Source organism: Myotis daubentonii, chromosome 2, assembly GCF_963259705.1.
Source record: "Myotis daubentonii chromosome 2, mMyoDau2.1, whole genome shotgun sequence".
NCBI classification, from domain to species: domain Eukaryota; kingdom Metazoa; phylum Chordata; class Mammalia; order Chiroptera; family Vespertilionidae; genus Myotis; species Myotis daubentonii.
Genome location: NC_081841.1, coordinates 109,577,196 through 109,593,789, shown reverse-complemented (window position 1 = coordinate 109,593,789; position 16,594 = coordinate 109,577,196). Strand labels below are relative to the sequence as shown.

General features: G+C 41.9%; 1 protein-coding gene and 1 long non-coding RNA gene across 5 annotated transcripts in view; one reads left to right on the top strand and one right to left on the bottom strand.

Annotated features, from left to right (window-relative positions):
- SKA3 (spindle and kinetochore associated complex subunit 3) overlaps positions 1-16,594 on the top strand; it is a 52,507-nt gene that overhangs the window by 34,360 nt on the left and 1,553 nt on the right. For 2 of the 4 annotated variants that reach the window (XM_059684206.1, XM_059684209.1), the window contains 3 exons: positions 4,364-4,449; positions 6,187-6,393; positions 7,620-7,751. In XM_059684206.1, the coding sequence (XP_059540189.1) occupies positions 4,364-4,449; positions 6,187-6,393; positions 7,620-7,751 (425 nt within the window). Of the gene's footprint in view, positions 1-4,363; positions 4,450-6,186; positions 6,394-7,619; positions 7,752-8,065; positions 9,367-16,594 lie in introns of those variants that run through there. The other 2 variants (XM_059684208.1, XM_059684207.1) reach the window with 2 other exon arrangements.
- Positions 4,629-6,189, bottom strand: LOC132228213 (uncharacterized). The gene is made up of 2 exons (XR_009451307.1): positions 5,927-6,189; positions 4,629-5,895 (listed from the first exon to the last, which is right to left on the bottom strand). It is a non-coding gene; the product is annotated as an uncharacterized LOC132228213 (long non-coding RNA).

The window sequence follows — 16,594 nt, the reverse complement described above, 5'->3', positions numbered from 1 at the left end:
TGATTTCCCCTTCAATTTTGATTGATAGTCTTGCTGGATAGAGTATTCTTGGATTCAGTCCTTTGCTTTACATCACTTTGTCTATCTCCTTCCATTCCCTTCTAGCTTGATGTGTTTCTGTTGAGAAATCATTTGATAATCTGATGGGGAATCCTTTGTAGGTAACTGTCTGTCTCTCTCTTGCAGCCGTTAAGATTCTCTCTTTGTCGTTAATATTTGCCATTCTAATTATGACATGTCTTGGTGTAGATCTTTTGGGATTTATCTTGCTTGGGACTCTCTGTACTTGTGTAACTTTGTACTTCCCCATATCAGGGAAGTTTTCTGTCATTATTTCTTCAGATAGATTCTCTAATCCTTGCTGCTCTTCTTGTCCGTCTGGCAGCCCTATTATACATATGTTACTTTGTTTTGTCTTGTCCCAAAGCTCCCTTAGGCTCTTCTCTTGTTTTTTACTTTTATTCTCTAGTTGCTGTTCAGATTTAGCCTCTTTCTATACCTTATCTTTTAACTCTCTAATTTGGTCCTCTGGTTCTTATAGTCTACTGTTGAAACCTTCCATGGTGTTTTTGATTGTAGCTGTATCACTTCTTATTACTTCTTGATTTTTGCATAGGTTGTTGATTTTCTCGTCCATCCAGTGTATGAACTGTACGACCATTACTTTGAATTCTTTTTCTGTTATGTTGCATGCTTCTGTTTCACTTATTTCCTTTCTTGGCGATTCCTCATTTTCTTTCCTCTGGGGATTGTTTCGTTGTCTCCCTATTCTAACTATCACCTGCAGGTTCAAATGTCGAGTTGTGGAGGCCTGGGCTATGTGCAGTGGGTGCTTCGCACCCCCTTACTGTCACTGAAGAGCTCTGGCTGCCATGGGTTGGTGGGAGCCACGCTCGCCCAGGATCAGAGTCACTGGCACTTAGTGTGGCCTCGTGTGCACACACAGAATCAGGGACCCCGCCTGCGCCATGCTGAAATAGAGACCCCGCTGGCGTGTGCCGAAAATCAGAGTCCCCTAGCGAGTGTCAGGAATCACAGATCCCCTGTGCCTATGCTGAGAATCGAGTATCAGAGTCTCTGTTGCTTGGTGCGGCCTCGCACCGAGAATCACGGTCCCTGTGTGTGCATGTGCCAAGAATTGGAGTCCCTGGCTCTTAGTGTGAATGCACTGGGAGTCAGGGATCTCAGGCACACACATGAGAAACAGAGTCAAGTCACTGGTGCTCAGTGCTGCCTTTCGCGCGGAGAATCAGAGTCCCTGGTCTGCTTGGGGGACCAGGTTGCACTGTTGCACTGTGTCATCAGAATGTCCACTCCTGTGCAAGGGAAAACAGCCTCCGTGTGCGTTTACCCTGAATCAAAGTCAGGTGGCACTGCTGCCCTGTGTGGGCTTGGGGTCTGGTCATGGGAGTGCGGGCTGAGGGAAACACACTCCCCGTGTTCGAGCACCCAGCTTCAAATTCAGTGCAGCCTCCCTGTGGGGGTGCAGGGTCTGGTCACATGCTTGTGCACTGCGGGAAACAAACTCCCCCTGTCTGTGCACCTGGGCTCAAATTCAGTGCAGCCTCCTGTGTGGGCGCAGGGTCTGGTCGCGGGAAACAAACTTCCCCTGTCCGCGCACCCAGGCTCAAATTCAGGTAGAGCTGCTGCTGTTGTGTGTGGGCAGGAAGCCTGTTTGCGTGGAGAGGGTCTGGCAGTTCCTATGCCACTGCCGCGGGCCGGCGGGGAGAGGGATTGGCTCTGTGACTCACAGAAATCTGGAACCCTGGTCTGCCTGGCGTCTTGGTGTCCCTGGGTCTGCAGCAGTGGTCGCAGGTCTTTCACCCGAGTGGCTGTAGGGTCCCAGTTTGTGACTGAGACCAGATTAGGTCATGGAGAGGCTAGGATCCTAGTCTCAAGCAGTTCTGTTCTTCAAGATGGCGTGGTCTCTGTGCCGGCGGTGTCCTCCCCGGAGTGTTTGCGGAAACAACAGGGTTGCACCCTTTAAGACTGCCCAGTTTGGCAGCCCCTTGGAAGACCTGCAGGATCTAACTGTCCTAGCTCTCTCACACACACACATCACACCTGTCCACACACTCCTCTATCACTCCCTCTCACACACACTCCCTCCCTACCTTCTCGGTGGTCACCATCTTGTCTCTCTCTGAACTCATCTTTATTTTTTATTTATTTTTTTAAATATATTTTATTGATTTTTTACAGAGACGAAGGGAGAGGGATAGAGAGTCAGAAACATCGATGAGAGAGAAGCATCGATCAGCTGCCTCCTGCACACCCCCCACTGGGGATGTGCCTGCAACTAAGGTACATGCCCTTGACCGGAATCGAACCTGGGACCCTTCAGCCCCCAGGCCGACGCTCTATCCAGTGAGCCAAATTGGTCAGGGCTCTGAACTCATCTTTAAATAGGGGTTTTCAGTGGTAGTTCTACGTGCCCTGTGGAGCTGTTTCATGCTTACCCCAGCCAGGACTCCATGGGTTACCCATTGCAAACAGGTTTTTTGTTGTTGTTGTTATTGTTTTAAATATGTTTTTATTGATTTCAGAGAGGAAGGGGAAAGGAGAGAGAGATAGAAACATCAATGATGAGAGAGAATCATTGACTGACTGCCTCCTGCACGCCCCCTACTGGGGATTGAGGCTGCAACCCCGGGCATGTGTCCTTGACCAGAATTGAATCTGGACCTTTCAATCCATAGGCCAACACTATCAACTGAGCTAAACTGGCTAGGGCTGCCGACAGGTTTTAGGTTAGCTGCCTTATCTTAAAACCCCAGGTGTATAGGTGTATACTGAAAATATAAAATTAAATAGATGTTACTATCTTGCTATATTTGCTTCAAATGTTTTAAAATTAAAGTTATACCTAAAGTGCCCTGGCCAGTCTAGCTCAGTTGGTTGAGCCATCGCATGCACCAAAAGGTTACCGGTTAGATTTTCAATCAGGGTACATGCTTGGGTTGCAGATTCGATCCCCAGTAGGCGGCGTGCAGGAGGAAAATCGATGTTTTGCTTTCATATTCATGTTTCTCCACCTCTCCCTTCCTCTCTAAAAATCAATTTTAAAAATCTTTTTTTAAAAAAAGTTATACCTAAAGCTAAATACCTAGCCCCACTTAATTGTTCTCCTTCTTTTCCTCCCCAAAAGTAATAATTAAAGCATAATTGTATTTTAAATTTTCACACAACAACATATAATTTGTATTCTTTTGCCATTTGCTTTTTTCACTACACAGTATGTTTTTTATAGTAATCTATGTAAATCCTGTTCATCCATTTTTTAAAAAATATATTTTTATTGATTTCGGAGAGGAAAGAGAGAGAGAGAGAAACATTGATGAGAGAGAATCATTGATTGGCTGCCTCCTGCATGCCCCCTACTGGGGAGTGAGCCCGCAACCCAGGCATGTGCCCTTGACCGGAATCAAACCCGGGACCCTTCAGTCCGCTGGCCAATGCTCTATCCACCGAGCCAAACCGGCTAGGGCAGTTCATCCATTTTAATTGTTCAGTAGGGCAGTTCATCCATTTTAATTGTTCAGTAGTGTTCCGCTGTATGAATAAGCCATTTTATTGACATTGAGTTGTTTTTATTTTTTACTATTACAAGGCAGTGCTATAATGAAAATTATGCCTATGCACATGTGTTTCTCACTCTAGTAGTAGAATTTCTAGATGAAAGGGGATGCACACCTTCACTTACTCTAAGATGCTAAATTGCCCTGAAGGTGGCTTTTATGCCCCCAAGCAGTGTTTGGGTTACTGTTTCTCTATCTTTTCCAGCACTTAATGATATTTAGACCTAATCAAATTTTGCCAGTCTGATGATCACTTTTCTAACATGTTCACAGTTTCTCCTTGGTATTTTTTAAAGATTGCTTTCATGATACTGTGTATTATAGATATCAAATATATGTATATGCATAGTTCTGTTCATAATATCTTGGACAGCAAGCGACTTCCTGGCCTTCTTTCTCCTTTTTTTTTTTTTTCCAGAAATTTGATTTTCTCCATAAAGATCTTAAACAGTTAATAGGTTTATATATAGGTATCTTGCTCTAATTTTGTTGCAATAGTGAAAAATACCTTTCTTCAAATTATGTTTTTGTTTCTTACTCTTATGCTAGAATTATTCATTTTTGCATGTGGCACTTGTGCCTTGCTGAACTTCTGTTAGTACTAGTGATCATTAGATATGTGATATGAGTTTTGATCTTTTCCTATCCAACTAAGCAGATGTTATAATTTATTAAAAATAATATACACAAATTATATTGACAAGGATTATAACTTAAAAGTTGAAATCTGTATTTCAACTTTATTTTCAAATATTTATTTTCACGTGATTGTATGTGTCTTCTAGATGATGAATATACAAAGTCTCCCTTGGCACCTACATTCTGTACTCCTGGTTTGAAAATTCCTTCTACAAAGAACGGAGCAGCTTTGGTAAATTTTCATAAAATTAAAAGCTCTAATTTTGTTCTAAATGACTCAGATACACGATTACTTCTTGACTCAGTCTGTTTAAAAAGTTAGAATAATACAGACTTTAGTTGTATACTTACCGTATACTTCTGGAGGGTAATTTAGCCGCATATATTAAGAGCTTTAAATTTTTTCATACCTTTTAAACATGTCTCAGAATTTATTCTAAGGCTCACTGGGACAGATTTGTTATAGCAAATTATTATTAGAGCAAAACATGGAAACAATCTAAATGTCAAATGGTAGAAGAAAAGCAAGATACAGTAAGGTATGTCAGTAAGGTCCAGTGTTGCATAACTATCATGTTTTTAAAAAACATATAAGAACATATAAAAACAATGTGTTCAGGTATTTAATGATATGGAAAGTGGCATGTATGTATATGTACAGATACACGTGCATATAGTTGTCCTCTCTTATCCGTGGTTTTGCTTTCTGTGGTTTCAGTTATCTGTGGTCAACTGCAATCTGAAAATATTAAATGAAAATTTCCAGAATTAAACAAGTCATGAGTTTTCAGTTACTCTCCTTTGAGTAGTTATAAAATCTCTCATCCTCCTGCTCCATATGATATGAATCTTCCCTTTGTCTGGCATGTCCACACTGTAGATACTACCCTCCTGTTAGTCACTTAGTGACCATCTCAGTTATCAGATCAACTGTCAAGGTATCACAGTGCTTGTGTTCAAGTCACATAACTTTTATTACAGTATATTGTTAGAATTGCTTTTTTATTATTAGTTATTGATCTCTTACTGTACCTGATTTATAAATTAAACTTTATTATAGGTATGTATGTATAGGAATAAACAGTACATGTAGGTTCAGTACTATCTAGGGTTTTAGACATCCACTGGGGGTGTTGGAACATATCTCCTGTGGATAAGGTGGGACTACTACATTTTAAGGAAAAAGAATGAATATAAACACACCAAAATGTGGTTATTTATGGGTGATTTTTATTGCCCCCCCTTTCCCCCCCAAATTTTCCCTAGTGAACAAATTTACTATTATCAAAAGCTCATTTTGTTGTAAAGTTGGTATGAATATTTAAGACAACCCATATGGTAGACCAGGCTGTTCAATAAAACTTCCTACAGTGATGGAAATGTACTATATTCTGTGCTGTTTGGTATGGTAGTTATTAGTCACAGCCAGCTACTGAGCACATAAAATGTGGCAAGTGCATCTGTGGAACTAATTTTTAGTTTTTAAATTTTTACTAATTTCATTAAGTTTAAACAACCCCAGATGGTTGTGGCTTCTGTGTTGGACACTGTAGTTGTAGAGAAACAAAATGCTGGGTTTCCATCAAATATTTCTTCCTCTTGGGGGGTGAGGGCCTGTGGTAATTTGCCCATTCCTTCGTGCTGTGACTCTCATCTAGCCCAGTTAGTTGTGCTGTGACTCTCATCTAGCCCAGTTAGTTGCCTGAGACTGGGGAGGGGTGAATCATCTAAATCTGGGATTTAGTCCATTTTTCATATTAAGCTGTAGCTCAGCCTTTGTTGGTAATGAAGGTGGTACTTCGTCCTCCATATGCCATTTCTTTGTTTTCTTGATTTTATTTAATGCTTGATTGGGAAGAGGGGGCCATTTCTGGCCTATTTAAGGACCCCAACAGAACTAACAATTGACAATTTTTCTTTTCCATTATCTTATACCACCATATTTTAATGATTTATTTTTATTCATTAGGTATCCACAGATTATCCATTATCAAAAACAAACAGTTCATCAAATGATTTGGAAATGAAAGACTATACATCGTTAGTTTTAAATTCAGACAAGTGCTTTGAGAGCTGTGCGGAAGCTCCCTCTTCCCCTGTGATTTCTTCTTATGAGAATCTGCTCAGAACACCTACACCTCCAAAAGTAACTACAATTCCAGAAGACATTCTCCAGGTTATTTTCCAGGCTGTTTTTTTTTTCTGATACATCTTTTTCAAAGTTAGATATTTATGTAATCTCTGATGTAAACTGTTACTTATTATTGGGCTATGTGCTGGTTTGGGTATTGAGAAAATCTAAATTCTGGGCTGCTAGGACTTTTCTGACAGTACCTGGTTAAGGTTCTTCTGAGTTGAGCAGAAGCTAGTGACATCATCATACTTCTATGCCCTTGGGGCATTTTCTCTTTAACCTCAAGTTCAGAAATGTATTCTTGTAATGTATTCTAATTGTTCAATTGTTTACCTGTGATGGTCATGTTGACCACTATTTCCATGGGAGGTGTTGCTGCCCAAGTAAGGAATGTCATTTATCCTACAGTTCTTCAGAGATGGGTATCATGAATAACTTGAGAAACACTGATTTAGAATTTCTAATTCTTTAGTAAAACATCATTTACTACTAGTCAACTACTGATTTATAGCAACTGCCAAATCTAAATAACCACCAGTCTGGTTCTTCCAGTTCCCCCACTATTCCCCCAAAGGAGTTGTAGTGTTTGGCAGTGGTTATTCTAGCAACCTTCCTAGCTTATGGAGAGCTATGAGAAAGATAAAAAACTACTTGGAAAAAAACCTAAATGCCATTGGAACAGACTCATCCTAACATATAAGTAAAGGGTTCATTATTCTCCTCTCTCTGGCTTTTCTGGTTTTTTTTTCTGGGCATCATAATAGAGTGAGAAGGAGCAGTTTTTGTCTATAAGCATTATATAGAGTTCCACTTCCCTTTTTATTTCTATGGTAAAAGAGGGAAACCTTGTATTTAATGTGTCACTTCTTTATGTATGAAAACAATCATAGTTGATATTTCAAATTATTTTTATAATCTATATAACATGATCTTTTTTTAGCATTTATTTTGCCTCTTTCCTATATATATATTTTTCCTAACATCTTTGTAAAGGCTTAATTTGTTCACAGGGACACATTGCTTGTTTCCATTATCCTTAGTGTACATTTTAGAAGACTTTAGTAATCAAGCCTCCACACCCAAGTTAAGTTTTTAATATTGCCATTATTTCTGTGATGTTAAACGTCCGTCTGTGCTGCTAAAAAATTCTTACTGTTTCAAACAACCCATACCCTCTAATTTCCCTTGGGTTTTCTTGAGTTTTATAACACCTTCCAAATTTATGTTGTTCATATGACTTAATAAAAAGGAATTTGCTTGTTTTTTAGATTTTATCAAAATACAACCCAAACCTAGCTACTACTCCAGTAGCAGTTAAGGCATGCCACCCAGCAAAGCATTCTTTACTAGAAGTGAAGGACGGAACATCTGAGATGTTGGCAACAAGAAAACTGGTGAAAGTGAGTATGTTACCATTCCAAAGAAAGTACATGTGTCATTTGAGGAGAACATTTGAAAATTAACACTTGAATGGTAGGAACAAAATTTTAATTGACATTTGGCAGCTTGGGTTAACAGCTTATGTCTTTCTCAATATAGAATTTGTGATCCCTATACCTGACTCCCACAATGTCAAGTTAGATAATATCATTCAGAATTATTCCCAACTATTTTATATATAAAGTGTAAAAATATATAACCACAACGTTGTATCATTTGTTTTGTTGATTGCTATTAATTACACCTAGATGATATTTATTTGATCTTTTTGCAGAAATCCTAGTGGATCCATCCGTCCATTAATAGAAACTGAACAGAATGAGATGAAATCAAAGCTGGACTTATTTTGTTTTCACATTCCCGTTTCTCCCTTTCTAAAAATCAGTCCATATCAAAGATGAGTTTGGATACTGATATTATAATTTGCTTTTTAAGTTTTGATTTACTTTAACCTAAATCTTGACATGCAACTCACTTATTGTTTTTAAATATCATTACTATTTCACTGATATCAAATTTACCCTACCTAATCTAATCATGGATTAAGTAATTTCTAGGAAGCAGGATCAATAACTTTTAAATTTTAAGTGTTACTATTTGCTATTCAAGTAAGGCCATGTCCAGCCCTCGCCAGTTTGGCTCGGGATAGAACATCAGCCTATAGACTAAGGGTCGGGGGTTCAATTCTGGTCAAGGGCACATAACTCAGTTACATGCTCCATCTCCGTCAGGGCGTGTGTGGGAGGCAACCAGTCAATGTTTCTCTCACATCCATATTTCTCTGTCTCTGTCTCTCCCTTCTATGCTAAAGAAAAAAGGCCACCTCCAGTCTTCTTTGAGCTGGGTAGTTCCTGCTGTCTGCAAGAGCAGGCTTCTTAACCCTAACTGCCCTTCTCCTGTCTCCTCCCAGTCTCTTATACCTTTTATTTGGTAACATACTCACATTGCTCTTTTAAAACAGTTTACAAATGACAGCTTAATTTAGGAAATGGAGAATTTACAGACCAGGACATCTGCACTGTAGTAGGTCTCAAGTGAAATCACCTGCTGTCAATTTGGGGGGGTTTTCCTTCCAACTTTTTGCTTAGTGTCCATTTCATCCTCTCAACTCAGCTGTTTCCCCCACATGGCTGCTGACCTCTCCAAGTTCCACTTCAGTGGCTACCCACCAACCCTGAGGCCTTTGTGGAAGATTCTGATGATTTCCTGGGCCAGGTGTGCTTCTCTGGAATGTCGACTGTGACCACAGTAACAAGGAAACTGAATGTGTCGAGAGCTATCTAATAGCTTCCCACTGCCCTGTCCATCAGGCCCAAGATCCTTCCCATTTAAGTATAACTGAACAGTAATCTTATCTAATTAAGTCCATAAAAGTACTTTGGCAAACATTTCAGATGGCCAATGGGAAAATAAGGACCTAGTGTATAATGACAAGGTGCTTCACTGGCTTAGCTTTGGGGAATTTGATGTGGTAGAATACCCTCTTCTGTGACTGTGCCTTGAAAGTCAAATGTAAAGACTTGCTCTCTTCATTTTGTCAGAAAATAGTCATTAAAACAAAACTTGACTTATTCTGTGTTCTAGGAATTACAGTGTAGTTGTAATTTTTGTTAAATATGTAAAATAAATTATTTTCAAAATACTTAGTTTTAGTTCAAGGTAAAGCTCTAGTCACCTTACATATGATGATGACTTCTCAAATTTCTATTAACCTTTCATTAACTATTTACCACAACTGCATGGACAGAAATGCACAGGATGAGTGGATTGCAAAGGGAGGGAGGTATCCAGAATACTAGACTGAATCCTGGACTTCTACATTAGAGGATGAGAAGAGGTAGATCAATCTAGGGAAGGAGATTGAGAAGAGGCCATTAAGTAGGAAGGATTTCAAGGAGAGTGATTGATCCTGTCAGTATTGCTGAGAATCCTATATAATAAAAGGGTCATATACAAATTGACCCTAACAGCAGAATGACCAGAACAACCGCTCGACCAGTCACTGAGGCGCACTGACCACCTCTTGGTTCCTTTCCCCGGCTGGCAGGCTCAAATTGCCCAATGGCTAACAGGGAACTGAGGGTTGGTGGCAGGCCAAGGCCTCCGCCCCACCAGTCACCCCCCCCCCCCCCCCCCACACACACACACAGAGCAACCCGCGGCGGGGGCAGGGCCAGCGAGTGGGCAGAATGGCCGACCTCTCCTGCCCTCGGCCAGCAGGCTACAATCACCTGATGGGGAACTGGGGTGGATGGCAGTGGGGGGCGGGGCTGGCTGCAGGCAGCCAGGGAAGATGGCCCTGATTGCAGGCCAGGCCTAGGGACCGTACCCACACACAAATTTCGTGTGCTGGCCTCTAGTATATTGTAAGTATAAAAGAGACAAAACTGACTGTTGGACTTGGTAATAAAATAGATGACATTGTCAGAACTGATTAATTTTTGATGGTGTGCTGGGGACTGATAACAGTAAATAAACATGCTAGGCATGGTCCTAAATATTTATTAACCTATTTAATTCTTAGATTAATTCTTTGAAATAGGTATTTTCCAGATGAGGAAATGGTGGCTTTTCTATATCCCATTCATTGTCCACCCTAAATCTTATTGATGGCCTCCAACATCTCTGGTATGTGTCCCCTCTTTATCCTGAATTTGGCCAAAATTAGTACATGAGTGTTCCATGAGTGGTATAAGCACTGACATTCCCTACTTGCATGTCTTTGTTCAGATTAGACCCTGTAATGGGAGTATAAATCCAACCCTTTAGGAGTTGGACAAGCTCAAGTGCTGTCTTCAGTAGCAACTTCTCATAAACTTTTTACCATGTGTTTAAACCTTTCATTATGAGACTAAGACTATGAGGAAGGATCTGTATCTATATCATACTTATGTTTCTCTAGGCCCACAGAACCTGTTACATAACAGACACTCAGTTTATACATATACACTGAGTGGCCAGATTATTATGACCACCTGATGTTTGTAGGCAAATTAGCTATTTCTCGCTGAAGTTGCTAGAGGGCCAGACCATTATAAATAGGGAAGCAGGTTGTTTACCACAACATAAGTGATTTTTTCCTGAAGATATGGGTAAACAATGCAATTTAACAGCCTTTGAACATGGGATGTACAGACACACACACACAGTGTGGCCAGATTATGACGACCACCCAAGCAGTACTTCGTTGGGCCACCTTTTGCCTTCAATACTGCAGCAATTCTTCTTGGCATTGACTCCACGAGATGTTGAAAGGTGATGCGAGGAACCTGACACCATGCCTGATGAACAGCACTGTCCAGTTCTGTGAGATTTGATGGTTGTGGAACCAGCTGCCTGATGGCTCTTTTAACTTCGTCCCACAAATGCTCAATTGGATTGAGATCTGGTGATTGTGGGGGCAATGTAAGCAAGGTAAAGTCTCCCTCATGTTCTTGAAATCACTCCTGCACAATATGAGCACTGTGGCATGGCGCATTGTCTTGTTGGAAGAAGCCATCTCCATTGTGATATGCCATCAACATGATAGGATGAACTTGATCAGCAATGATACTTGGGTATGTTGTGCTATTCAGACGTTGTTCCACACGAATTAAAGGGCCCAAATCATGCCAGGAAAACATGCCCCAAACCATAACACTGCCCCCACGAGCTTGAAGGGTTGTACTCATGCATGTGGGGTGCATGCTTTCATGCTGTTTCCACCAAATTCTTACTCTGCAATCTGCATGCTGCAACTGGAAATGTGATTCATAGGACCACATGACTTTTTCCAACGCTCGACTGTCCAATCCTTGTGTTCCTGTGTGAATTGGAGACTTTTTTTCTTGGTAACTGCAGACAGCAAAGGTGTTCGAACAGGCCTTCGGCTTCCATATCCCATACGATGCAGTGTACGGCTAATCTGCCTACAAACGTCAGGTGGTCATAATAATCTGGCCACTCAGGTTCAAATATATCCCATGTTCAAAGGCTGTTAAATAGCATTGTTTACCTATATCTTCAGAAAAAAATCACTTATGTTGTGATAAACAACCTGCTTCCCTATTTATAATGGTCTGGCCCTCTAGCAACTTCCGCGTGAAATTATAGCTAATTTGCCTACAAACATCAGGTGGTCATAATAATCTGACCACTCAGTGTGTGTGTGTGTGTGTGTGTGTGTGTGTATGTGTGTGTGTGTGTGTGTGTCCTAGCTAATAAAGATGGGATATGCAAATAGGCCGTCACTGCAACAAAGATGGCAGCGCTCACAGCCAATAATGAGGGAATATGCAAATTGGCATGACAAAGATGGCGGTGGCCAGGCTGGGTTGCTTGCTTCGTCCCCATGGCAACAATGCAGGTGTTCCATCCCGCTCTGGCTGCTCCGGGACTCTGGGCAGCGTGAGAAGGCAGAAGGCAGCTCCGGGCCAGAGCGAAGGCAGTGCTGGCAGCCAGGGGATGGAAGGCCTATTCTTGCACGAATCTTCCTCCATCGGGCCTCTAGTATATCTATATCTCTGTGTGTTTGTGTTTGTATTACATATATATGTATGTATATATTATTCCCCTGGCAAAGTACTAGAAAGCGTGAGCGGTAGTCAGAAATACTACAAATTCTGATGGTTTCCAATAATTACTCTAGGATTTACAGATTTTAAAAATGCCTTTGGTTTACTTTGTTCATAATTTAAATTGCTCTAATTTCATCAAATCTTACTTAAAATTTTCTTAAGAAATGGTTATGACTGGGCTGGCCAGCCTGGGTAGGGTAGGAAATTCTAAAGGCACATCGAGAGGGCTGTGAATTCCTTTTTTTCTTTTTAAATAGGTATTTATTGAACATTCACTCTCAGGCACTCCTAAGCACTATTTCATTGGCTCCTCCCAACAGGAGATGGGTATGTAATATACCTTTACACAATAAATGTTCATATCACTCCCAGACTTACGGTTATTGCTTATTTAAAAAATTTTAAGGACAAATGTTAGTCTTAAAATTCCCTTTTAGGTTTTAGCTTATTCCTCTCAGATTATGGGCAGGGGTGAATCCATGACACTCTTCATAGAATACTAGTAACTGCCTAGCCCTTGCTGGTTTGGCTCAGTGGACAGAGCTTTGGCCTGTGGACTGAAGGGTCCCAGGTTCGATTCCAGTCAAAGGCACATGCCTGGGTTGCAGGCTCAATCCTAAGCCATGGTTGGGGCGCATGTAGATGGCAAGCAATCAGTGTGTCTCACATTGAAGTTTCTCTCTGACTCTCCCCTCTCCCACTCTAAAAATCAATGGAACAATATCCCCTGGTGAGGATTAAAAAAACACATAAAACATATAAACAAATAGCTTCCTGCCCGGCTGGTGTTGCTCAGTGGTTGAGTGTCGACCTATGAACCAGGAGGTCACAGTTCAATTCCCGGTCAGGACACATGCCTGGGTTGTGGGCTCAATCCCCAGTGTCCGGCAGAAAGCAGCCAATCAATGATTCTCTCTCATCGATGTTTCTCTCTCCATTCCTCTCTGAAAACAATAAAAGTAAAACAGAATAGCTGCCTAGTCGTGATTAATCATAACAGAATAAACATTCTTCCTTTAGGCTTGTTCATGCAGACTCCAAGAAATTACTACAGCTATGGCAAAACTACCCCTGGACCCGCTGGGGTTGGACCCCGGCAAGCAATAAAATACAGTAACACAACTCACATGGTTCCTCAAACTGTGAGCCGTGACTGTATCATTTAAGAGCGGTGTTCTGGTTTGTATAAAAACTAAAACAGGCCCTAGCCCAGTGGTTGGCAAACTCATTAGTCAACAGAGACAAATATCAACAATACGATTGAAATTTCTTTTGAGAGCCAGATTTTTTAAACTATATAGGTAGGTACATTGTTATTAACTTAATTAGGGTACTCCTAAGGCTTAGGAAGAGCCACACTCAAGGGGCCAAAGATCCACACGTGGCTCGAGAGCTGCAGTTTGCCGACCACGCCCTAGCTGGTTTGGCTCAGGGATAGAGCATCAGCCTGCAGACTTAAGGGTCCCAGGTTCAATTCCGGTCAAGGACATGTACCTTGGTTGCAGGCACATCACCAGTAGGGAGTGAACAGGAGGCAGCTGATCGATGTTTCTCTCATCGATGTTTCTAACTCTATCCCCCTCCCTTCCTCTCTGTAAAAAATCAATAAAATTTATTTTTTAAAAAACCCCAAACTAAAACAGGTCCACAACTCTAGGTCCCTTAACTGAAATTTACAATGCAGAGGATAACTTCCCTACTGGAGCAGTATCACTGTAGTGTGAGTGGATGCAAGACTGCAGTGAGTTGGTCAGAGAAAGTATGAAAGAACACTATTTTTTGGAAACATAGTTTCAATTCATCTATTATTGGTTACATAGGTTTATATGCCTCCCTTGTGACCTATTAAAGCAGGTCTTAATTTCATCTGCAGGTTGGAAACTAGTCATTGTAGCTCAATGAAGGTAAATGAGATAATTCACAGTAAGTTCCTTAGCACAGAATCTGGCACAGCTAAGCACTCAAAACTGTAACTATGATAAGCTTAGTTTTAGGGTGTTGCCTTCAGTTTCACAAAGACAGTTTTTTAAAATTTGGGTTTAAGTACTGAGATAGTCTGGGTTCATTGAATTTACTGTTACTGAAAATACCAAGTGCATGTACCCGCTGAGAAAACTGAGATGGTATTATAGACAACTAGAGGGATAGGGTCCCTAGGCCTGGCCAGCAATGGGCCTATCTGTGGGGCAACTGGTGAGGCAGTCGGGGCCCCCGCCCCCTCACCTGTTCCACCATCCCATCACAGTCCTGCTCTCATTGAGGTCCATTGGGGCCAGCAGCGCCTCATTGCTGATGCCTGCCATATTCTGCGCCACCCCCTGGTGGCCAGCGCACATATAACTCACGGTCGGTCAAACTCCTGCCCGTGGGAACAATTTGCAAATTAGCCTTTTATTATATAGGATGGATGTGTTGGAACTCAAAACTCCAAAGGGGCCCGGCTGGTGTGGCTCAGTGGTTGAGTGTTGACCTATGAACTAGGAGGTTGCAGTTTTGATTCCTGGTTGGGACTCGTTCCCCAGTGGGGGGCATGCGGGAGGCAGCCAATCAATAATTCTCTCTCCCTCTCTGAAATCAATATATATATATATATAAAAGTTGGTTTGGGGTAAACTAATGTATAAGAGGCACTGGAGCCCTAGCTAGTTTGGCACAGTGGATAGAGCATTGGCCTGCGGACTGAAGAGTCCCAGGTTCAATTCTGGTCAAGGGCATGTACCTCTCAATCCCTGGCCCGTCAGAGCATGTGTGGGAAGCAACCAATCGATGTCTCATGTTTCTCTCTGTCTCTCTCCCCCCCTTCCACTCTGGAAATCAATGGAAAAATATACTTGGGTGAGGATTAACAACAAAAAAGACACTGGATCTAGTTCCAGGCTTACCTTTGCTACCTGTTAACTTACTTTGCAGCAGAGAGGCCAATTCCACAGCATGACAAGATTTTAAGACTGACCTTTGCCTAGCCAACGTGGCTCAGTGGTAGAGAGCATCAACACATGAACCAGGAGGTCACAATTCATTTCCCAGTCAGGGCATAACCCCAGGTTGTGAGCTTGATCCCCAGTAGGGAGCATGCAGGAGGCAATCAATCAATGATTCTCTCATCATGATGTTTCTATCTCTTTCCCTTCCTCTCTGAAATCAATTAAAAAAAAAAAGTTAAATAATGGCTGACATTTGTCGAGTGTATCAGCTGATTTCTCAGTTATCAATTATAGTGCTTATGTTCAAGTAACCCGTATTTTGTTTAATAATGCCACATTCACATAACTTTATTACAGTACGTTACAACTGTGCTATTAGTAGTTATGGTTATTAATCTCATACTCTCCCTAGTTTACCAATTAAACTTTATCACAGGTATGAATGTATAGGAAAAGACAGTATACATAGGGATCAGTACTCTCTGGTATTTTAGGTATCCACTGGGAATGTTGGAAAGTGTCCCCGACAGAGAAGGGGAGACGACTGTCTTCACTTATAAGCATTTAGCAGGATGTGTGAATATCCCTTACCCAACCTGACCTCATTCCTGGCACTTCTCACTTGGCCTTGATTCCTCTTCCATTTTCAGATTTTCTTCAGGATAAGGGTGGAAGGTTTACCTTAAGTTCTAACCCTGCTTCCTGTCCTCCCCATCTTTAAAACATAAAAAGCCCTCACTGTGGCACCCATTCTCTTCTCTAGCTTTTTGAAGAGTTGTATTTTGACTGTGCCATGATTTAGGCAGGCCAATTTCTTCAATCACAAGGTTCTTCAAGTTGCATCAGCTCAAACTTCCAAAATGCCTCTGCTGCCATGCTCAGGCACAGAGATCCTTTTTCTAACTCCACACCCTTGTCTAGGCCACAAACTCATGCTATCTATAATAATAAAAGCATAATATGCTAATTAGACCGGATGTCCTTCCGGATGAAACCAGGGCTGCAAGGGAAGCCCAGGTCCCGAGTGCCTGCCGGCGGCCTGAGGGAAGCCGGTGCTGGCATCTGGGGGAGGGCCTACTCTTGCATGAATTTTGTGCGTCGGGCCTCTAGTTTAATTATAATCCTAGTAGAGACCTGGTGCACGAAAATTCGTGCATGGGAGGGGGGTCCCCTCAGGGGATGTCCTACTACCACTGTCTGGCCTTCCTCTGTGTGAGGCGACCAGGATGATCAGGAGAAGGCGCCGCCCCCATCACCCTGCTGCCGCCACCACCGCTGGCCATGGCGGCTGTGAGGCCTGAGCCCAGGGCCTCGCAGCCGCTG